The 23,141-nt window shown below is 43.2% G+C and overlaps 1 protein-coding gene across 1 annotated transcript in view; it reads left to right on the forward strand.

Moving 5' to 3' along the window:
• Positions 1-620: 620 nt before the first annotated feature.
• Positions 621-23,141, forward strand: part of LOC113453957 (uncharacterized) — a 29,209-nt gene continuing 6,688 nt past the window's right edge. Inside the window, 14 exon segments of the mRNA XM_087927659.1 lie at positions 621-922; positions 1,135-1,713; positions 2,704-2,803; positions 2,927-2,970; positions 3,720-3,849; positions 5,298-6,594; positions 6,596-6,689; positions 9,542-9,799; positions 10,835-10,959; positions 10,961-11,378; positions 12,178-12,292; positions 12,415-12,482; positions 13,835-13,964; positions 18,692-19,945. Coding sequence (XP_087783785.1) covers positions 1,300-1,713; positions 2,704-2,803; positions 2,927-2,970; positions 3,720-3,849; positions 5,298-6,594; positions 6,596-6,689; positions 9,542-9,799; positions 10,835-10,959; positions 10,961-11,378; positions 12,178-12,292; positions 12,415-12,482; positions 13,835-13,964; positions 18,692-19,945 — 4,447 coding nt within the window. The 5' untranslated portion in view covers positions 621-922; positions 1,135-1,299.

The following is a 23,141-nucleotide window of genomic DNA, read 5'->3' on the forward strand; positions in this document are numbered from 1 at the left end:
TCCTTTTTTACTATTTTACTTCATTTTGCGATTCCACTTTTCTCCAGTCACAGATGAGACGCCGTTTCCCCCTCTTCATTACTCCACCAAGGAGCCTCGTTGTGAGGTAAAAATTTTAGAACGTCCACCAGTTTGAGTTTTTTTCTTTAATTTGGAACTGGTTTTCCTTCCGATATTTCTTTTTCGTCAGCATTATTTCTTTTGTCAGAAGCTGCTACCTGCTCTTTACAATTATTCTTAGGCACCCAGAGCTGAGAATTTGAAAAGAGCAGCTGTGTATATTGAAGTAAAGAAATAAAAATCTACAAAAATTTTCCTGACAGATTTTTTCCCCTCCCTCCGCCGCCACCTTTTTCTGACAGGCAACCAATGAGAAGTCTCTTTACTGTTATTCTCAACGCCCATCATTTCTGCCCTCAGCCTCCCCTCAAAGGCGCGCTCCTCCTTCCCGCCCTTGCAGAGTCCCTGTCACACTGCTCAGAATCCTCCAGGGGGCGCCCTCTGACACGAGAAGGTAACGCCGAGCGCTTCCCATTGGTCCACTGGAGGACGAACGTCACAGCTGGCTTTCCAGAGGAGCCGTGGCATCACTAAACGCTGGCCGCTCTAGGACGCCGGCCTCGCTCGCCTTAACCTTTGTGGCTCCGCAGAAGGCCGGAGAGTCTGCGGGAGAGTCTGGCCGAGGGAAGGCCCCGAGTGGGGTGAGAGGAGGGTCGGCCTTGCGGAGGCCCAGCAGGAGAGGGGAGAAATCGGCCGAAGTAAGGTTGTGTGAACCTGCCTCCCGCAGGGAGACTCGACTAGGCTCTCCAAAGCACACCCTGAAGAAGGGAGGGGGGCTCCTCAACCAGGGTTATTTCCTGGAAATTCATTCGGTTTGTTCGCCTGTTTTGGGTTTGGCAGGTGGTGTGAACCCTACTTGGAGGTAAATGTAGCTCTAGGTTTTAAAAAGGAAGCCCTTTCTTGTAAGTAAAATATATAAATATTCCAAAGTTTAACACGCACACACTTAAGATTCATCTCCAATAGCTTCCACCCCTACACCAGCTCTGAAAAAATACTTCCTTCCATGGGATGAGTGTTGTTCAGCGGTGAAATCTGTATTTTCTAATTCTTGAAATTTCTTTTCCATCTCAGATGTATGAAGTTGGAAGCCGTTTGTACGTCTTCGCATACAGCCAAAGTATCTCATCTAAACTGAACTGCTTGCTGAAGTCACTCCTGCGGAAACAGAAACCATCCTCTGAATGAAAAGGTGTTTCAAGATCTAAAAACATTCCTTGGAGTTACTCCAGAGACAGGATGGAGACACAACTTTTAGCAAGTGAGACAACTAAAAAAGGTCCTTCCGCTGTTCAGGATGGAAGCTGTGGGGAAATCAGGGCAAGTATTGAGCAGGAGATCCTGGAGGAGGAAACCATCATCCATTCAGAAATTCAGCCCTGGAACTTCAGGAGCGTCCAGGAGGCTGAGGGTCCCCGTGGACTTTGCAGTCAACTCCACAAATTTTCCAGGCAATGGCTGAAAAGGGAAAAGTACACCAAAGCGCAGATGCTGGACTTGGTTGTGCTGGAGCAGTTCTTAGCCCTTCTGCCCCCGGAGATGGAGAGCTGGGTGCAGGAGTGTGGAGCAGAAACCAGCTCCCAGGCAGTGGCCCTGGTGGAAGGCCTCCTCCTGAGCCAGGTAGAGGAGCAGAAGGATCAGGTCGAGTTGCAGGTGAGACACTTTCATCTAGGAAGCTCAGAAGGGAATGAGAAATGTTTTTGAACTCCTCCTTCCCAGACTTTTTTGACACTCGTAATATATGGAGATGTCTGGACATGCCTTGTAGATTTGAAGCTAACTCTTGAGCCAGGCTCAGGAGAAGGACCAGGTTGAGTTTCAAGTGAGGGATTTTTTTCTTGGAAGTCCAGAATGGATTTGAAAGGAATAAAGAATGTATTTGAATTCTTCATCCCTTCTTTCCAGATTTCTCTGGCATCTTCTATTTATATAAAAGCGAAATACCACTCACGCATCACCACAAAATCTCTAGAACTGTAAAGCCTACAAACTTGAAATTTGGCACGTATGTTCCTCTTGGCTTCTAGGTGCTCACTAAGAAGGGATTTTTTGAAATGACCATCAGAGCATTAGTATTTCATATATATTAACACGTTCTGATGCTAAGGAGTTCTACTCCTGCTCCCAGCCTGAAAAGAAATCTGTTCCAAATGCAAGATACAAGCAGAGGAGAGGAGTTTCAGTTCCAGTTTTAACTTCACAGCAGCAAACAACTTTAGTGCAGAACAGTTGAGCTAAGCCCGCCCAGGTTCCTTGCTCACACAGCAAATATTGTTTCAGTTTCCAAACAGCCCTCAATTCTCATATACCAACAGGATGCTAGCCAGATGAATACCGATAAATGCTGGTAGACAGAGGCAGATTTTTTTTTTCCTCCACAAAAAATATGCCCGACCAGTTTTGTAGCAAAGCACAGATATTGAGCTAGTTCATAATATATGGAGATGTCACACCAATTCTTGTAGGACATTGTACCATTACTCATTGTAGATTTGAAGCAACCTTTCTTTTCTTACCCACTGTCACTGATGGATGTTTGGAATTCTGATAACATGTTCAGAGTACAAAGAATTTAGTTGATATTGTATGATATCCATTAATTGTTCTTTTAATCCTGTTTCATATTTTTAATCCGCTGTGAAGATCAAGGATATTGAGGAAAGGAGGAATCTAGGAAATATCCCTCCAGAGTTGTTTTTCCGGAGGTTCTCTCAGGAAGATCCAAATCAAGACACCTCAGGAGGTAATCAAAGGTTGCCACATTCCACATAGAAATCTTAGCTCTCTCATTTTATCCGTGTCTTCTGTAGAATACCTCCGCCTAATTTGCTAATTATGCGTTTTAAACTTCTGTATCCCCCAACAGGTCTTCATAGAGGAGATGAAGGAGTGGTTGAACTCCCAAATCAAGTAAGTGGGAGAAATTAGTTTTATTAGATTTGTATTCTCCCTTTCCTCCAGGAAGACCACTCTCTATTTCCATTTTCCTTCCTGTTTGGCCTGGGTTATTTCTGTGTTCTTGAACAATGTGAAAATGGGAATAGTATGATCAAGTTGCTCTCAGCTAGCTTAGCTTTTTCTGAAGACTGTTGTTGGGGCACAGTGGATTACTATTTCCATTGTCATTCTTTTTAAGATTTTTTAAAAATGTAATATTCATGAGACCCCCCCCCACTCACTGTGCATGCACACACGACCCCTGCCATGCGCATGCGACCCCCTGACCCCCCCCTGCTATAAGTGCGTGACTCCCTGCGCATATGTGTATGTCTCCCGCATGCATGTCCCCCCCCCCGTGCATGTGCGGCACATACCCGACAATTGGCTGGCAGGGGGTGCATGTGCAGAGGGTCTGTTCTGGGCGACGACTCGCCTGCTGGCAGAAATGGAGGTAGATGATAGGTCAATCAATATACAGTGGGTTAGTATCACGGAATGGCACTGAAAGTCCTGAAGAATAAATGAAGTTGATAGATATGGTTAAATTACTTCTTCAGGCAAAGGTTTCTGGCTTCATACATTTTCTCAGCTAAACCTCGGATTCCTACCAAGCACAGCCCTGTAAGTTAGCGCATATCTGGTTTGGGAGTTTGGGAACAATGGAGCAGATCTTGCAAATGATCCTGGTCTTGTTCTGTTCTCTTTTTCCCCATATCCAGGTAGGTCCTGTGTCCTTCAGGGAGGTGTCTGTGTATTTCTCTGAGGAAGAATGGTCTCGGCTGGATCCTGACCAAAAAGCACTGTATTGGGAAGTCATGCTGGAAAATCATAGGAACATGGCCTCTCTGGGTAAGGGTTTGCTACTTTGCAATCAGACTGCTTAGGAAGTCATTCTGTAATCAGATCTGTTCTGATCAAGGCTTCCTGAGACCATAGTTAATCACATGCTTAGTCCAAACAACTCTCTTTTTATTTCAACGATGGGAATTATGTTCATTCCCAGTCCGTAATGAGTCCCAAACAGTCTCTCGAGATAAGCACCTACCTTTATCTCCTTTGAATTGCTGCCAACAACTAAAGTGCTAAATTAACTGTAAAAAGCCAACCGGAATACTAAGTCTACACAGAGCTTCAAGTGAACAACGTTGCTTCCTGCAAAGGGTCCTGTCCCTTTGCTCCTCGTTTATGTCTTATGGGAGGGGCCAATCACCTCCAAGCCTTATTCCTGAGTCTTAACTGTTCTTGCCTTCTGGCAGCTCTGCACATGCGCGCACTGGGAACAGGCTCCCCTTATTCCTCTGCCTTGCTGTCAGATTCTGGAGACTCCGGAGTCAGCATATAACTCCCAGATGGCCCTGGCCCCATCTCTGTGTTGGACGCAGGACCCTCATCCTCCCCAGACTCCCAGACTGGCCCTTGTTCTTCCCCACTATCTGACTCTGCTGCCGTCTCCGCAGGCTGCCGGAGGACCACAGAAAGTGCTATCAGCTGCACTGTGGGCAATCATGCTGTTCCCCAAGATTGTGCACCTTGTAGAAAAATGCAAGGCAGCCTTTCTGAGTGAAAGTGGTGGTCCTAGGGCTCATGTTGATAGCCAGGCACCTACCTCAAGCCCAGCCTTGGCTCTACAGCTAAGAGCCCCTGTTCAGGGTGATCTGAATGGGGGAGAGAGATAATAGAGAATTGTTTATCTTTTGTTTTATGTATGTGCGTGATGCCAGCTAAGTCAAGTTAAGTGTCAAACTTTTGATGTGCTGAATCCAAACTTTTTGCCATCTCTGGGCTCAATAGCACCGTTTTCCAATTGTAAATCTGCTTTTGAGACTTAATAGAAGAACTTTTGGTTTCCACCCCTGGAATCATGTAATTTTGGCAAAAGAAAATGATTAACAAAGGGAAGATAGTTTGTATGGGAAGAAAAAGACATGTTTCAAAATTTACTTAGTTGTTACAGGTCTTTCCTGGAATTGGCACCCTTCAATAAATGTTTAGTTTTCTCCTCATTCCTCTTGGACATTTTGTTTCCCCTGATTCTTCTTTAACTCAAATCAGAATAATTCTAAATAAAAAAGGATGTTTGCAATAGTGGTGATTAGGCGAAACAGGATGTTTTAGAACTTTTAATATCTTTTATAGCTCATGCATGTAGGAATTATCATTTCTGTGTCATGCCATTGTAAGAGTGCAAACATGTAATTTGACTAGAATTCAGAGGGGAAATGCATAGTACTTTGATCTTTGGTTTGATCTTTTCCCTAACTTTGCTGTCATTTTCATTTTTCCATCTTTTTTTAAAGGCGATGATGGGAAGGAAAATAAAGATTCCTATGAACTATTACAAGGGAACACTACTGGAGACACAATGGAGACATCTGTAATTGAAATGGAAGTAGAAAGATACGAAGAAAAACAGTCTGACGATTGGAATCAGGAAAGCTCATCTTGCACTGATGCCTCGGTGCAAGACTTCGTGGTCCAAGAAGGGAAAATAGAGGAATATATTGGGGAAAGTGTGAAGCAAATCAAAGACGAAATACATGCAGATGGACACTATTCATCCCAAACTAACGGAGAAGGTAATATATTCAGAGACAATGGGAAAAATTACAACTGGACATTCACTCTTTCTGGTGGAAATAGGTCCCTTACATCTCAAAAAAGGCCCCACACAGAAGAGAAGCAATCTAAAAGTTGGGAATGTGAAGAGACATTTAGAAAAGGCTATCGACTTACTTCCCATAATTGGAACCACACAGGTGAGAAGCCCTATAAATGCAGAGAATGTGGCAAGTGCTTCAGAAGACAGAGTAATCTTAGTACTCATAAAAGGATCCACACAGGGCAGAAGCCACATAAATGCAGAGAATGTGGGAAGGCCTTTGCTTATCCCAGTAAACTTACTACACATGAAATAGTTCACAAAAAGGAGAAGCCCTATAAATGCAGAGAGTGTGGCAAGTGCTTCAGAAGACAGAGTAATCTTAGTTCTCATAAAAGGATCCACACAGGGCAGAAGCCACACAAATGCATGGAGTGTGGGAAGGCCTTTGCTTATCCCAGTAAACTTACTACGCATGAAATAGTTCACAAAAAGGAGAAGCCCTATAAATGCAGAGAGTGTGGTAAGAGCTTCAAAACAAGTAGGTGTTTCACTTTCCACAAAAGAATCCACACAGGGGAAAAACCATATCAATGCACGGAGTGTGGAAAGAACTTTAGGTTGAGGCAGCAGCTTACTTTACATAACTGGATCCACACAGGGCAGAAGCCACATAAATGCAGAGAATGTGGGAAAACCTTTGCTTATCCCAGTAAGCTTACCACACATGAATTAGTTCACAAAAAGGAGAAGCCATATAAATGCAGAGAGTGTGGTAAGAGCTTCAAGACGAGCAGTTATCTTACTTCCCACAAAAGAATCCACACAGGAGAAAAACCCTATCAATGCATGGATTGTGGAAAGAGCTTTAGGTCAAGTCATCAACGTACTTTACATAGCTGGATCCATACCGGTCAGAAGCCATATACATGCATGGAGTGTGGAAAGAACTTTGCTCGGAATAGTTCTCTTACTTTACATAAAAAGATCCACACAGGAGAAGCCATATACATGCAGGGAGTGTGGACAGACCTTTGCTCAGAACAGTTCTCTTACTTTACATAAAAGGATCCACACGGGAGAAGCCATATAAATGCATGGATTGTGAAAAGAACTTTGCTCAGAATAGTTATCTTACTTTACATAAAAGATCCACACAGGAGAAGCCACAGAAATGCATGGAGTGTGGAAAGACTTTTGTTTGGAACAGTCATAAGATGAACCACACAAGGGAGAAACCATATAAATGCAAAGACTGTAGAATGGATTTCTGTGAAAATTCATTGCTTATAAAACATAAAAGGACCCACGTGGGGAAAGCCATATAAATGCATGGAGTCTGAAAAGAGCTTTCCTTAGTCGCCATAACAGAATCCACACAGGGGAGATACCGTACAAATGCATGGCATGTTAAAAAGGCTTTACTGCAAATGTTGATTTTATTTTCCACAAGAGGATCCAGAAATTCCAAAGTAGCCGGATGTTTTATCACACCATCGCAGGTCATAATTTTGAGATGCGGTTGAAATTCTATTTTGGGGGGAAATGCCTTTAGTTTGAACAGATGTTCAATAAATGGTTGTAAATTGAGTAGAATCTGTACTTCAGAAAATGACCACAGTTACTGACTCTGGAATGTGAATATATATGTGTGTGTCTGTGTGTTTATAAATGCACCCCCATTCGTATGTACAGTGCATTCAGAAAGTATTCAGATCGCGTTCACTTTTGTCAATGTTATGCTGCAGCCTGATTTTATGGTTGTAATTCATTTTTAAAATTAATCTACATTCAATATAGATTATACTTTCTGAATGCACTGTTTGTGTCGGTGGGTTTCAAAAATTCTTTACCACCAGTTTGGTGGGTGTGAACTTTGCATGCACACATGCGCCAGTTACGCACTTTGCACAGGTGCACAGGCTTTTGTGCAGGTGCACAGGCATTCCAACTCAGCTGCAAGCCTGCACTCTCCCGGTCGCTTCAGCAGCTGCCGCGCAGCACTGCTGTGCCGCACAAAGCTGTGCTTCAAAAGGAGAATGATAATAAGCTGGCAGGAATCGCTAACACCCAGATGGATCTTGACAGACAAGAACACTGGGCTGTATCTAACAAAATGAAATTCAATGTAGAGAAAAGTAAAGGCCTACATTTAGGCAAGAAAAACCAACGGTACACATACAGACTGGGTGAAACCAGGCTCAATAGCAGTAACTGAGAGAGGGATCTTGGAATCTTAGTGGATAACCAGCTAAATAGGAGCCAGCCGTGTGCAGCAGCAGCCAAAAACGCTAATGCAATCCTAAATTGCATTAACAGAGGGATGCAATCGAGATCAAGTGGGGTACTAATACCACTCTATAAAGCCTTAGTAAGACTTCACCTACTGCATCCAGTTTTGTTCACCACATTATAAAAAAGATGTTGAGACTCTAGAAAAAGTACACAGAAGAACAACCAGGATGATTAGGTGACTGGAGACTAAAACATGAAGAACAGTTACAGGAACTGGGCTTGGCTAATCTAGTAAAGAGAAGGACCAGGGGAGACATGATAGCGGTTTTCCAATATTTGAGGGGCTGCCATAGGGAGGAAGGGGTCAATCTATTTTCTAAAGGTCCTGTAGGCCAGACAAGGAAAAATGGAAACTGAACAAGGAGAGATTTAACCTGGAAATAAGGAGAAACTTTCTAACAGTGAGAACAATCAACCAATGGAACAGAAGTTGCCCTCAGAAGTTGTGGGAGGGTCATCACTTGAGACTTTCAAGAAGAGATTGGACTGCCATTTGTCAGAAATGGTGTAGGTTCTCCCGCTTGGGTGGTGGGGTTGAACTAGATGACCTACAAGGTCCCTTCCAACTCTGATTATCTGTTAAGATAAAGGAGAGTATGGGAGCCTGGGCAGGCCAAACAGCAGAGCAGCTCATTGCCTCTACTGGCTCTGCAGAACTGGGCCGAACTGGTAGAATACCACCACTGGTTTGTGTGTATAAAATTAGACTTCTAGAAGTATGCAACCTGTTTTCAGCCAAAGGCCTCTCATTACTCGTCGCTAAATCTTGAGGTAAAAGAGGGGAGGAAACAACGCTTTAAACAGAACAGAATAACAGATTGGGAAGGGACTTGGAGGTCATCTAATCCAACCACCTGCTCAAGCAGGGGATCCTATACCATTTCGGAAAAGTGGCTGTCCAGTCTCTTAATAACCTCCAGTGATGGAGCACCCACAGCTTCTGAAGGCAAACCAGTCCACTGCTTAATTGTTCTCACCCTTGGAAAGTTTCCCCTCAGTTCTAGGTTGCTTTTCCCCTTGATTAGTTTCCATCCATTGTTTCTTGTCCTGCCTTCAGGTGCTTTGGAAAATAAGTTGACTCCAGAGCAGCCACATTGACACCCAACTCCTCCCTGGAAGAAACTGGGACATCCCCCCGTTTCACAATGAGTGAAAGTCCTGTGCAAACCACCTTGACTGATGCAGGTTTCCCCAGAAATTTCCTTGAAAACTGCAGGTCGGAGACATTCTAAAGTTCCCAATAGAAGAAAATATGTATTGCTCATGATTGAATCTGCATTGCTCAGGATTTGAGTTTTTCAGCGCTCTCTGGTGATTTTATGGCAGACGTTTCATTATCAAACTAGGTAGCATCTCTAGTGCTTTAAAGAACTGGACATGGCTAGTTTAGTGAAGAGAAGGACCAGGGGAGACATGATAGCAGTGCTCCAATATTTGAGGGGTTCCCACAGAGAGGAGGAATGGGTCAAGCTATTCTCCAAAGCACCCGAAGGCCAGACAAGGAACAATGGATGGAAACTGATCAAGGAGAGATTCAACAAGCTGGCTGAGGAATTCTGGGAATTGAAGTCCACAAGTCTTAAAGTCGCCAAGGTTAGAGACCCTTGGACTAGACGACTTCCAACTCTCAATCTGTAACTTGAAAAGTTCCCTCCCAACGATGTCTTTGTGCGCATAAGCGTCTCCCGCGTGGAGCGCACAGGGCTCCACCAGGGCACACCCTGTTGCGTTTCCCCCACCGGGCCGCTGGGGGGCGAAGGTGCCCTTGCAGAGGGGAGGCTGCGGGAGGAGATGACATCACCGAGCTTTGCCTCTCTAGGACGCTGTGCTCGCTCGCTCGCCTGCCTTAATCCCGGAGGCTGCGGGAGAGTCTGGCGGGGCGGAGGAGATCCAGACGTGCCCCGGGTGAGGGCGGGGGGCTCTCCCCTTGCAAAGGGAGGCGGAGGAGGGAGAGAGATCCGCGCCCGGCCCTCTTCGGGCTTCAACCCTGGGTCCCATTCTCCCCAGCCGCCCTCTCTCCATGCGGGGGTGGGTGGGAAGCGGAGCTCCAGAGCAGCAGCAGCAGCAGTAGGAATAGAAGAACCGGGGACGCGCAGGATTTGCACTAGGGGCCGCACCCTCCGCAGTTCGGCCTGTCTTCGAATTGGGGGTGGGGCGGGGGGGAGAGAGAGAAGCAGGGCAGCTGCCTCCTCCCTAGTCCTGCTTGGGAAGGAACCTTGCAGCCCTTTGGCTGACCCGTTTGGCTGACTCGGGGGCAGGTTGTGTGAACCTGCCTGCGTGTCAGAGGGAGACACGGATCTCCAAAGAAAGACAAAAGACAAAAAGGAGCGCAGGATTCATTTCCTGGCGTTTCGTTCGGTATGAACTGATCTTCCAATGGTTTGATCCCCTTGTTTTGGGTTAAGCAGGTTAAAAAGGACTTAAATCAGAATCGGAGCTGGGAGGGACCTTGGAGGTCGTCTAGTCTACCCCCCCACCCCCTGGACTTTGACAACAGGATGTCTCCGTATTTTAGGGCCATATTCCTTCATATGAATTTTTCGCACTCAGTTCAAATTAGGTTGTTTTGTAAACCTTACTAGGAAGTGAAGGTTAAGTCTATAAATTTTTTTTTCAAAAAAGGAAAACCTTTTCCTAGGAAGAAGTTATGGGAAATGCTCCCAAACTGCATCTATTGTGTGCTCCAACTCAATCCCATATTGCATACCTCAACACACACACACACACACACACCAGGAGGACCTGTCCGATCAATGCCACTGGAAATACCCCACCCTCTCAAAAAGCCGTACCTTTCTCCCACAACTCCATAGGGATGAATGCTACTCAGTGGCTGAACTGCCACTTTCTAATTCTGAGCAATTATTCATTTGTTTGTTTGTTTGCCATCTCAGATACACCGGCTGGAAGCTGTTGCTATGATTTACGTGAATGGACAAAAATCATGGCTTGCTGGACTCGGTGGCTTGCTGCGGTTGGTCCTTCAGGAATAGAGGCGATTCCATGAGTGAAAAGGCCTCTGGAGATCCACAAGATTGCTCGGACTCGTTTGGAGTTGCCTTACAGGAGAATGGAGACACAGCTTTCAGCAAGTGATGAACCTGGGAAAGGCCCCTCTGGTATTCAGCCTGGGAGCTGTGGGGAGAACTGGGCAAGCACTGGGCAGGAGATCCTAGACGAGGAAAACACCATCCACTCAGAAGTTCAGACCTGCAACTTCAGGGGCGTCCAGGAGGCTGAGGGTCCCCGAGAACTTTTTAATCAACTCCATGACTTTTCCAGGCAGTGGCTGAAAAAGGAAAAACACACCAAAGATCAGATGCTGGACCTGGTGGTTCTGGAGCAGTTCCTGGCTCTTCTTCCCCCAGAGATGGAGAGCTGGGTGCGGGAGTATGGAGCAGAGACCAGCTCCCAGGCGGTGGCCCTGGTGGAAGGCTTCCTCCTGAGCCAGGTGGAGGAAAACAAGGAGCAGGTCGAGTTGCAGGTGAGAGGCTTTTCATTTAGACCAGGGGTGTCCAAACTTGGCAACTTTAAGACTTGTGGACTTCAACTCCCAGAAGCAAAGCTGGCTGAGGAATTCTGGGAGTTGAAGTCCACAAGTCTTAAAGTTGTCAAAGTTGGACACCCCTGATTTAGACTGTCCAAAAAGAAATAACAAATGTGTTTGAATTCTTTGCCCCTCCTTCCAAGACTTCTCTGGCACCCATAATATATGGAGATGCCATACTAAAACACAGAACATAGAATAACAGAGTTGGAAGGGACATTGTTGGTCATCTAGTCCAACACCACCCACCCAAGCAGGAGACCCTACACCATTTCTCACAGATGGCAATCCAGTCTCAACTTGAAAGCTTCCAGCGATGAAGTACCCACAACTTCTGAAGGCAACTTCTGTTCCGTGGGTTGATGGTTCTCACTGTCAGAAAATTTCTCCTTATTTCCAGGCTGAATCTCTCCTTTGTTTCCATCCATTATTCCTTGTCTGTCCTCAGTTTCCATCCGTTATTCCTTGTCTGGCCTTCAGGTGCTTTGGAAAATAGATTGACCCCCTGTCCTCTCTGTGCCAGCCCCTCAAATATTGGAACACTGCTATCATGTCACTCCTGGTCCTCCTCACTAGACTAGCCATGCCCAGTTCCTGCTCATTTTCCCAGTTCATTTCTCATTCAGTCTCACTGATGGATAATGGGAGCTTTGAGGTTGTATTCAGACAACCAAGAATCCACTTCAGTTTGTGTGATGTCCATTAATTCTGCTTCTCTTCTCCTACTGCAAAATAGTCCTTCAGTATGGAGATCAGAGATCCTGATGGAAGAAGAAGTCCCTCAAATCCCTCACAGGAGCGGTTTTTCAGGAGGGCCTCTCGGGAAGATCCAAGTCAGGATACCTCAGAAGGTAATCAAAGGTTCTTCTATTTTCCAGAGAGATCCCAGCTCAGTTATCTTCTCCAGGTTTTTGTTAGATTACTTTGACAGATATGTTAACTATGCATTATAAAATTTGGTTTTCCCTCACAGAGGAACATAGAATGAATTTTTCTGATCTTTATGATGGAGCTGAAACTGTGGTTGGACCTCCAAACCAAGTAAGTAAGATAAATAAATTTATTATGATTTGTATACTCTCGTTCCTTCAGGAAGTGAAGTTCATGTATAGAGCACTCTCCTTCCATTTTCCCCTCTTATTTGGGTTATTTTCATCTTTCTGACCAATGTGGAAAGGGAAATAACAGGTTCAAGTTTCTCTCAGCCAGGTTAGCTTCCACTGAAGACTGTTGTTGGGACACAGTGGTTAGGCATTCCCACCCTCAGATTCTGTTTAAGCAATGTTGTTTTTAAAAGCCAGTAATTAACTCATTCTGCTGGTATTCTTACAAATTTAAACTCCTTTAAAAAATAGGAATAAACATCTCACAATGGTAGCAATTGCTAAACAGAGACCAGTTATTTTGATTATTGTTGATTTAGAATTAGGCAAGGTTGGTAAATAATTAAATACACCAGTGCATTACTGTTTTGTAAAGTGTTTTTCACAATCATTGATAAAAAATAAGGTTTTTGTATTAAAAAAAAGCCAAGGCAGACAATTATAACCTGCAATGCCAATGGGAATCTCTTTATTAAAAATGGTTCTGAAAGTACAAGTACAATTTTGGTCTGCAAAATAATTTGTAATCCTCTGACTTGTCCCTGGATTTGGAGGCCAAACAAACCAGTTTTGCAAAGGCTGAGAATTTCCCTTTCCAGAGAATTTTCTCTGCTTTTCACCCATTCAGCCAGATTACTAGAAGACAGATTAGATTAGCTAGATAGTAGAAGAGAGACAGAGAGAGAGATGATAGATAGATAGATAGATAGATAGATAGATAGATAGATGATAGATAGATAGATACAATAGATAGATAACAGATAGACAAATGATAGATAGATATTACTAGTAGATAGATAAATAGACAAATAAAATAGACAGGCAAACAATAGATTAGATAGATAGATATTACTAGTAATAGATAAATAAACAGATAAATAGGCAAACAATAAATTAGATACTAGTAGATAGATAAATAGATAGACAGATAAAATAGACAGGCAAACAATAGATTAGATGGATAGATATTACTAGTAGATAAATAAATAAAAGATAGATAAATGATAGATTAGATTGATACACAATAGGTAGATAGATAGACAAAATATAGATAGACAGACAGACAGATATCCAGAAATGGGGTTTCTTCCTCTAAAGGAGATTGAAAGTCCTGCAGAATGAAGGAAGTTGATAAACCTGCTGTAGAGCGTCTTCAGTTAAAGACAAATTCTCAACTAAACCTTGGAATCCTATCAAGCACAGCCATTTAATTTAGTACACTTTGTGAACAGTGGAACAGATCTTTGAAATCTCATGGGTTTGTTCTGTTCTTTTCCCCCACATCTGCAGAAGCGTCTTGTGTCCTTCAAGGATGTGGCCGTGTTTTTCTCCAAAGAGGAGTGGTCTCAGTTGGATCCTGACCAAAGGGCGCTGCATTGGGAAGTCATGCTGGAAAATTATAGGAATGTGGCCTCTCTGGGTAAGAATTTGTCAACCAATCAGAGAACATGAGGAGATAGTTTGAAATTGGGTGGTGTCAGTTACTTCTTATTTTTTAAAAATCCCCAATTAGATGCCATCTCCTCGGAGAGAAGGAAAAGATCTCACTATCTACTTCAAGGGCCTTCAAAAACTTGGCAAGTTTTAAGACTTGTGGACTTCAACTCTTAGAATTCCTGAGCTAACATGACTGCAGGAGGAATTCTAGGAGTTGAAGTCCACAAGTTTTAAAGCTATCAAGTTTGAAGACTCCTGATCTACTTCAACATAAGAAAGGGCTCAGTGCCTTCCTGGCCTTTTCTCATCTGTATTTTTCTATTTTTGGTTGACCTATCAGTGACAACCTAACCTCTTGGCTTGAAGAGTTGTTGAATTGTATCATACTGTTTTCAGCTTTTTGGGCTTGGATGCTTCTCCATCTTCGTTATCACTTCAAGGCCCTTGAGTAGATCACTTTTTCACCTTTTAATTTAAATCTTGAGCCTTGGGATTGGGGTCTAAATCAGTAATGACAAACATATGACATCGGGGTCAAAGGTGACATGCCATGAAATTAAGGGGAACATGCCAGAATTTACCCTAACCCAATAACTATTTTTGAAATTCTCCTAATCTTTGCATGTTTTTTGGAGGCCGGGGAAAATGGTGCGTGCTTTTATACGGTCTCCAGAAGTTGAATGAGAGAAATGTGTTGGTCAGGGATCCAACAAATCCACCCCCATTCAAATCATCTCTAGACACATCTCTCGCAGAAAAGAAAATTTATTTATTAGAAGTGGCCATGTTTGCGTTAGCTGGATGTAGCCGACACTAAAATACATTAATTCATTTCCCGCGTTGACCCTGGTCTTCCCCACACCACCTGGATGTATATTCTCCAATGGGACACATCCATAGGCAAGAGTCATCAATCATGCTCTCCAGTAATATTCTTGTGCTCCAACAACTTTGGGCTGCCAGGGCGATTATCTAGGCATTTAAGGAATGCGCCTGTTTTCCCCACTCCCTTTTTCTGGCAGCTAAAAAGACCAAGGAGTATCTTTTTAGTTGACGTTCTCTTTTGACCTCTGGAGTATCTGATATTATTCATGTAGTTTTCAGAGGTTGCAGGGTTCATGTAAGAGCATTCCCCAATGTTGCTTCAATAACGAAGATCTTCTGTGATTTACGTAGCAACCTAAGGTAGTCCGTTGTGTCCAGTCAACAGAAAGGACAAGTATAAAAGTAGAAGGGCACATAACTAGGGCAGAATATCAGCAAATAGCCCGAGCTTGCAAAAGTGAAGTGAGGAAAGGCTAATGCCTAAAATGAACTAAGGCTTGCGACAAAAGTCAAAAATAATTTTTTAAAAAAGCTTCTTTCAACATTAAAAACGAGAAAAAAAGTCAAGGCAACGATTGGTCCACTGGTGGGAGAAAGTGGCAACAAGGTAGCAAGCAACAGCAAAACTACTTAACTCATTTTAATTAAGGAGAAAAGCAACCAAGAACTAAGAAGAAATTTCCTGACAGAACAATTAATTAGTGGAATGACCTGCCTCCAGAAGTTGTGAATGCTTCAACACTGGAAGTTTTTAAGAAACCATTTGGATAACCATTTGTCTGAAATGGTATAGGGTTTCCTGCCTAAGCAGGGGATTAAACTAGAAGACCTCCAAGTCCCTTCCAACTCTGTTACACTATATTCTAAAGAGAACATTACTTGATTATTTGACTAGGGGACGCAGTGGCTCAGTGGTTAAGATGCTGAGCCTGTTGCTCAGAAAGGTCGGCAGTTTGGTGGTTCGAATCCCTAGCACCGCGTAACGGAGCGAGCTCCCATTACTACTTCTGCCAACCTAACAGTTCAAAAGCACGTAAAAAATGCAAGTAGAAAAATAGGGACCCCTTTGGTGGGAAAGTAACAGCGTTCCGTGCGCCTTCGGCGTTTAGTCATGCCAGCCACATGACCATGGAGACATCTTCGGACAGCACTGGCTCTTTGACATTGTAACAGAGATGAGCAGTGCCCCCTAGAGCTGGGAACGATAAGCACGGATGTGCGAGGGGAACCTTTACCTTCTTATGAGGCAGCAGATTGTGGGGAATGTTGGGCATTGCATGGAAATCGCATCATACCCCAAGGATCACAGACATTGCAGAAAGATGCAAGGTAATCTCTTTGAGTCAAGACAATGGTTCTAGGGCTAAAGTTGAGTTCCAGCCCTCTACTTCAAGTCCAACTGCTGCTGCCAGGGTGGTTTAGATGGGGAAGACACAGAAAATTGTTTCCCTTTTGTTTAGAGAAGGGGTTGTGTGAAACACCAGCAGAGGAATTTTCTGAATGTTTGATACACTTGAGTCAAAACAATTAGCCATCACTCAGCTAAATGGCACCTTTTTCTATTTTAAACATGCTCTTTAGGCTTAATAGAACAACTCTCATTTTGTTTTGCAACCGTATGATTTTGGCAGGAGAAAGTGAATAGTAAAGGGAAGGTAAATTAGGTGGAAGGAAAATGACCTGTTGTAAAATCAGTTTAGTCACTGGTCACAGGTCTAGTCACAGGTCACTGCTAGAATTGGCTCCCTCCAATAAATAGATTAGAATAGCAGAGTTGGAAGGGACCTTGGAGGTCTTCAAGTCCAACCCCCTGCTTAGGTAGGGAACCCTGTGTCATTTCAGACAAATGATTGTCCAATCTCTTCTTAAAAACATGCAGTGTTAAGAGCATTCACATCTTCTAGAGGCAAGTTGTTCCACTGATTAATTGTTCGGTCAGGAGATTTCTTCTTAGTTCTAGATTGCTTCTCTCCTTAATTAGTTTCCACCCATTGCTTCTTGTCCTGTCTTCAGGTGCTTTAGAGAACAGCTTGACTCCCTCTTCTTTGGGGCAGCCCCTGAGATACTGGAACACTGCTATCATGTCTCCCTAGCCCTTCTTTTCATTAAACTAGACATACCCAGTTCCTGCAACCGTTCTTCATATGTTTTAGCCTCCAGTTCCCTAATCATCTTTGTTGCTCTTCTCTGCACTTTTTCTAGAGTCCCAACATGTTTTTTTACATCATGGAACCAAAACTAGATGCAAGTGTGGCCTTACCAAGGCATTATAAAGTGGTATTAACACTTCATGTGATCTTGATTCTACCCCTCTGTTTATCCAGCCTAGAACTGTGTTGGCTTTTTTGGCAACTGTAGCACACACTGCTGGCTCATATTTATGTGATTGTCCACTAGGACTCCAAGATTTCTTTCACAGTTACTGCTATTGAGCAAGGTACCACATATACTGTACCTGTGCCTTTTTTTTCCTTGTCTAAATGTAGAACCTTACTTTTTTCACCTTTGATAGCACCCAATGTTCAAGTCTGCCAAGATCCTTCTATATCTTAAGCCTATCTTGTGATGTGTTGGCTATTCCTGTCATCTGCAAATTTGATGAGTACCCCTCTATCCCTTCATCCAAATCATTGAGGATGTTGAAGAATCCTGGGCCTAAAACAGCCTTGGGGTATCACACTACTTACTTCTCTCCATGTCGATGCAGTTCCATTGAGGACTACACACTGAGTGTGGGTTCAGCCAATTATGAATCCATCTGGTGGTGATAATGTCTAACCCACATTTTTCTATTGTATCAAATAGTAGGTTATGGTCTACTTTGTCAAATGCCTTACTGAAGTCCAAGTAATTTATATGGACAGCATTCCTCTGGTCCATTAGTTTTGTTATTTTGTCAAAGAATGGAATAAGATTTGTCTGGCTGATCTATTTTTGACAAACCCATGTTGGCTTTTGTTATTACTTTGTTTACCTCTAGGTATTTGCTAATTCATTGCTTGATATTAATTTTTCTCCTAATACTTCAGTGGATGTTTTCTCTGATTTTTCCTAAAGTTTACTCTGGGTGACACTTGAATATATGGATAATTGTCAAGAAAATGCGTTTTAGGTCTTTTCAAATATGTTATAGCTTATGAATATAGAAACTATCATTTCTATACCATGCCATTGCAAACGTGTATCACAGATAGTCCTCGACTTATGACCACATTTTCTGTTTTTAAGTGAGTTTTGCCCCATTTTACAACCTTCCTTGCCACAGTTGTTAAAGTGAATCCCTGCAGTTGATAAATTGGTAACTTAGTTGCTAAGTGAATCTGGCTTCACCAATGACTTTGCTTGTGAGAAGTTTGCAAAAGATAATTGCATGATAATTGCTTGTTCGTTTCAGTCTCGTGAAGATTCGTCTGTGTAACCCAGCCCTTCCCTGTCAGCACCGCATGTGGAAATAGTTATTGGGCAGCTTTCCAAGATAGATAAGGTCTGAGCTAATTAGCATACATTTGCAAGACTGTTTGCCAAGCTGTTGGCTGAATGTGAATGCACTAAATTCACATTCATTTAATAAAAAAGGTGGTGCCAAGACTCGGAGTTGGCTTAGTGCTTTTTGGGGAAGCGTAGTTCAGAACAGTATGAACCAGTTGCCAGCCATCTGAATTTTGATCATGTGACCACGGAGATGTTGCAATGGTTGCAAGTGTAAACAGTCATAAACCCATTTTATTAGCGCCGTTGTAACTTTGCTCACTAAACAAAGTGTTGTAAGTCGTGGACTACCTGTATATTGGTATTTGGCCAAAATTCAGAAGAAAATTCGATACGACATCCTACAGTTTCGATCTTTTGTCTAACCTTGCTATCATTTTCATTTTTCCTTTGAAGATAATAACGGGCAGGAGAATGAAGATTTCTGTGAACTGTTCCAAGTGATCAATGCTGGAAAGGAAATTGAGGACTCTCAAATGCAACTAGAAAACCATGAGAGAAACCAATCAGAAAATTGGAATCCGGAAAGCTCATCTTCCATTGATGCTCAGATGCAAAACGTTCTTGTTGGAGAAGGGCAAATAGATGAAGAATATAGGGGGAATTCTGTGCAGCTAAGCGAAGGCACATTAGAGGTAAATGAAGAATATCCAATTAAAGGAGAAGACAATATATTCGGAGACAATGGAGAAATGTTGACTTTCACTCTGTCTCATGAAAATAGTTCCCTCCCATCACAAAAATGGGACCGCGTAGAAGAGAAGCCGTATAAATGTTTGACATGTGGAAAGAGCTTCAGAAGAATCGGTCATCTTAATTGCCATAGCAAGATCCACACAGGGGTGAAGCCATATAAATGTATGGAGTGTGGGAAGGACTTCAGGGGAAAGCGTGAGCTTATTTCCCATAAAAGGATCCACACAGGGGAAAAGCCATATAAATGCATGGAGTGTGGAGAGGTCTTTGCTCAGAGCAGCCATCTTACAAGTCACAAACGGATCCACACGGGGGAAAAGCCCTACAAATGTATGGTATGCGGGAATGGTTTCACAACCAGCAGCTCTCTGACGCGCCACAAAAGGGTCCACACAGGGGAGAAGCCGTACAACTGCAGGCAGTGTGGAAAGTCCTTTGCTCAAAGCGGCTCTCTCGCTTCCCACACGAAGACCCACGTACGAGACAAAGCGCATAAATGTGTGGTATGTGGAAAGAGCTTCAGCACCATCAGCTATCTGATTTGCCATACACGGATCCACAGCGGGGAGAAGCCCTACAAATGCATGGAGTGTGGAATGACCTTCGTCCAGAGCCGTTATCTCCTTTCCCATAAAAGGAAACACACTGGGGAGAAGCCGTACAAATGTATCGAGTGCGGGAAGTGTTTTAGTGAGCGCAGTTCCTTTATTTCCCATAAGAAGATCCACACAGGGGACAAGCCCTTTAAATGCCTGGAGTGTGGAAAGACCTTTCTGGAGAACCGTTATCTGATTTTCCACAAGAGGAGACACACAGGGGAGAAGCCCTACAAGTGCACCAAGTGTGGAAAGACCTTTACCCGGGTCAGTACTCTGAATTCCCATAACAGGATCCACACAGGGGAAAGGCCCTATAAATGCATGGAATGCGGAAGAGACTTTAGATGGTATAGCGAGTTTACTGCCCATAACAGGATCCACATGGGAAAAGCCACGTACATGCATGCAGTGTGGAAAGAGCTTTGCTCGGAGGAGTACTCTTACTTCCCATAACAAGATCCACATGGGAAAAAAACCACATAATTGCATGGAATGTGAAGGGGGCTTTAGATGGAACAGTGATTTCACTTTTAAAGGATGCATGCAGGGGAGAAGCCATATTAACGCATGGAATGTGGAAAGATCTTTGCTCAGGACAAATATTTGACTTCCCAACAGGAGGTCCACACAGGCGAAATAAAATAATTTCATGCAGTGTGCAAAAGAGCTTTACTAAGACTTGCCTGCATAAAAGGAAACCCACACGGGGGAAGCAGGAATGCAAGAAGAGGCTGAATTGGAAGAGTCATCTAAAATCACTCGCAAGGATCTACGAGGGCAATAATCCATATGAATGATAGATCTGCTTTAGTACACATGCATTTCTGGTCCGAACAAGACAAGGAATCCCAATTGCTCATTGTGACTTTTGCAAACTAGCAAATACCAAGGCCGAAATGAGGATCAGTGGATATAAAGCTCATATTTCTCATTAAAGGAGATGGGAAGGCCTATAATTGCATATGAACAGCCTTTTTCTCCTATGAGTGATCCAAAGCCTGCTTTGCTGTGGAATAACAAGGGTACGACCAAAGCTAATAGGCATTGTATTTATTCGTTTGTTTAATTTCTATGGCTGCCTAATTCAACCTAGTGACTCTGAGAAGCCTAGAAGTCTAACAACCATTTTAAAGACGTTAAAATAATAAAAACACCCACAAAATATTTACCTATACCTTAGATTAATTCAAATATATTATGGTTTAGTTCCTATCATATTTTATTGTCTGTGGATGCAATTAAAAACGATAATAGTGCAATTACTGAGTCCAGGTTGAAATTATTTACTTAAAGGCAGGTTAGCAATAGCTCATAGTCTTGTGGAAATATCCACCCTTCTGTTCTTAGCTGTGTTTAGCACACATGGAATAGTTAAAGCAAGTAGTTTCTGTTAGGGATACACCCTAGCAGAATCTGCACGGCAGTCAGGCAGGCAGGCAAAATATGTGAGATAAATGTTTTTGTAGCTTACACTCAGTAAAACAGATACACAGTGCTAATTAAATAGTTTATTCCAGTAAGAGTTATAGCATAGTCAAACAGTCCATATATCATTCACTAATTCAGTCCGTCTGGGGATTATTCAGTTGCAAATTCCAGTGTCGAAAAAGAGAGGTCAGTAAACTTACAAATATCAGTCCAGTAATATATCTCCTCGCAGTAGAGATATGAAGAAGTCAAAAACTCCTCTCTTCCTTCAGCAACTCAGCAGTAAGGAAACACGCAGTTAACAAACCATCAATCCATCAAACCAGTCGGGAATCGTCAGCAATCAATCAGGTTCTCTTGCTCCCTCTTATGGTGGTTCACAACTGCACCCAAAATTACATGCTTTGCAGTTTAAAGTGACACACACTTAAACTTACAATCATAGTTTATATATATTTTACCCAAACTACTTTAGGTAACCTTGTTATTCCTAACAGTTTCATTATGAGAAAGTTCTTGTAGGGGAAGGCAGATACCTCACCAAGCATCCAAGGGTCAGTTTTGATGAGTCAGAAACACAGATGTGATAATATTGTAAGACATGTGGAAGACATATGGAAAAGCATGCCAAAAATAATGAGAATAACCTTAAAAGGATAACTCTAGCCTTATTGCCCAGTCTTTTGAAGGTCTACTGACCTATTGTGCCTGTAAAAATTGTTTATAACCACACAGCTATTCCTAAGGCGCATTTTCTCATGGAATATTGAACATTAGAATGGGAAAGAACTTTGGAGGTCTTGTAGTCCAACCCTTCTTTGCTCAAGCAGGTGACCCTATACCAGTGATGGCTAACCTTTTGGGGCTCCTGTGCTAAAATTTTGGGCTTGCATATCAGTACCCAGAAGGCAATACACACCCCCTGACGCCCCCTGTGCATGCGTGCGCAATCCCCCCCCCCCATGCCCCCTTACCTGCACTGTGCCTCACAGATGATTTTTCGGCTGGTTTGAGGCCTTTTCCGGCTTCCCAGAGGCTTGAAAAAACCCTTTGCAGGCCGAATAATAGGTCTGTTTCATCACTTCCGATAGTACAGGAAGTGACAAAACGGGCCTATTATACATCCTGCAAAGCCTGCAGAAGGTTTTTTCAAGGCTCTGGGAGGCCAAAAAAGGCCTCAAACCAGCTGAAAAATCAGCTGTGAGGCACACGCATGCACAGTGAGGTAAGTTTGCCTGCGGCTTATGTGCCAGCACAAATGGCTCTATGTGCCACCTGTGGCACACGTGCCGAAGGTTCACCATCACGGCCCTATACCATTTCAAACAAATGAATATCCAGACTCTTTAAAAGCCTCTGGTGATGGAGCATCCACTGTATACAATATTTTATTTGGCCAAGTGTGATTAGATACACAATGAATTTGTCTCCCATGCAGCAGCTCTCAGCGTACATGCAAAGCAACAGAGTAATAAAATATCAATAAGATGGTACCAGATTTGGATTACCAAATCTGCATGTCTAAAAGCTGGCCTCCTTAGTTTCTGCTTTGGGGCAGGAAGACTGGTGCTGGTCTCTGCCTCCCTTAAGATTTTTTCCCCCATTTCTTCTTTAGGGGTGTAGAAAGATAGCACCCACCCCTCTCCTAGAAGAATGAAATATTCTAGGAAATATTAAAAAGGCAGAATATTTCCCCTAAAAGAGAAATAATCTTAAAGGAAACAGAAACTCAGCCTCAGTTCCCTGTCCCCAGCAGATATTTTGGTGCCAGCCTATCTACAAGACAAAAGACCTTCACCTTCAGGATATAATAGGATGAGCCCTCTACCATCTAACAGCAAAGATGACCATATGGCACCTGGGGATATTACATCAGCCCAAGATTCAACCAAACTTGATTCAGACAAGCATGACTCCACATGGGAGTCTGACAACAACCAATAGAATACATTTTTTGCCCAGGAACAGGAAGCTCAAGGGCAAGGCCCAAGAAGTATAAATACTTTTCTCTCTCAAACCCATGTGTTCAGCTGCACCAGAACTTCAACCCCATGTGGTCCTGTCCACCAATAAACCATCCTTCCAATCAGCCTCCATGTTTCCAGTGTTTTTCTCCCCACTTG

The sequence above is a fragment of the Pseudonaja textilis genome, chromosome 2 (assembly GCF_049901715.1).
Source record: "Pseudonaja textilis isolate UNSWEBS1 chromosome 2, rPseTex1.2, whole genome shotgun sequence".
Taxonomy (NCBI): Eukaryota; Metazoa; Chordata; class Lepidosauria; order Squamata; family Elapidae; genus Pseudonaja; species Pseudonaja textilis.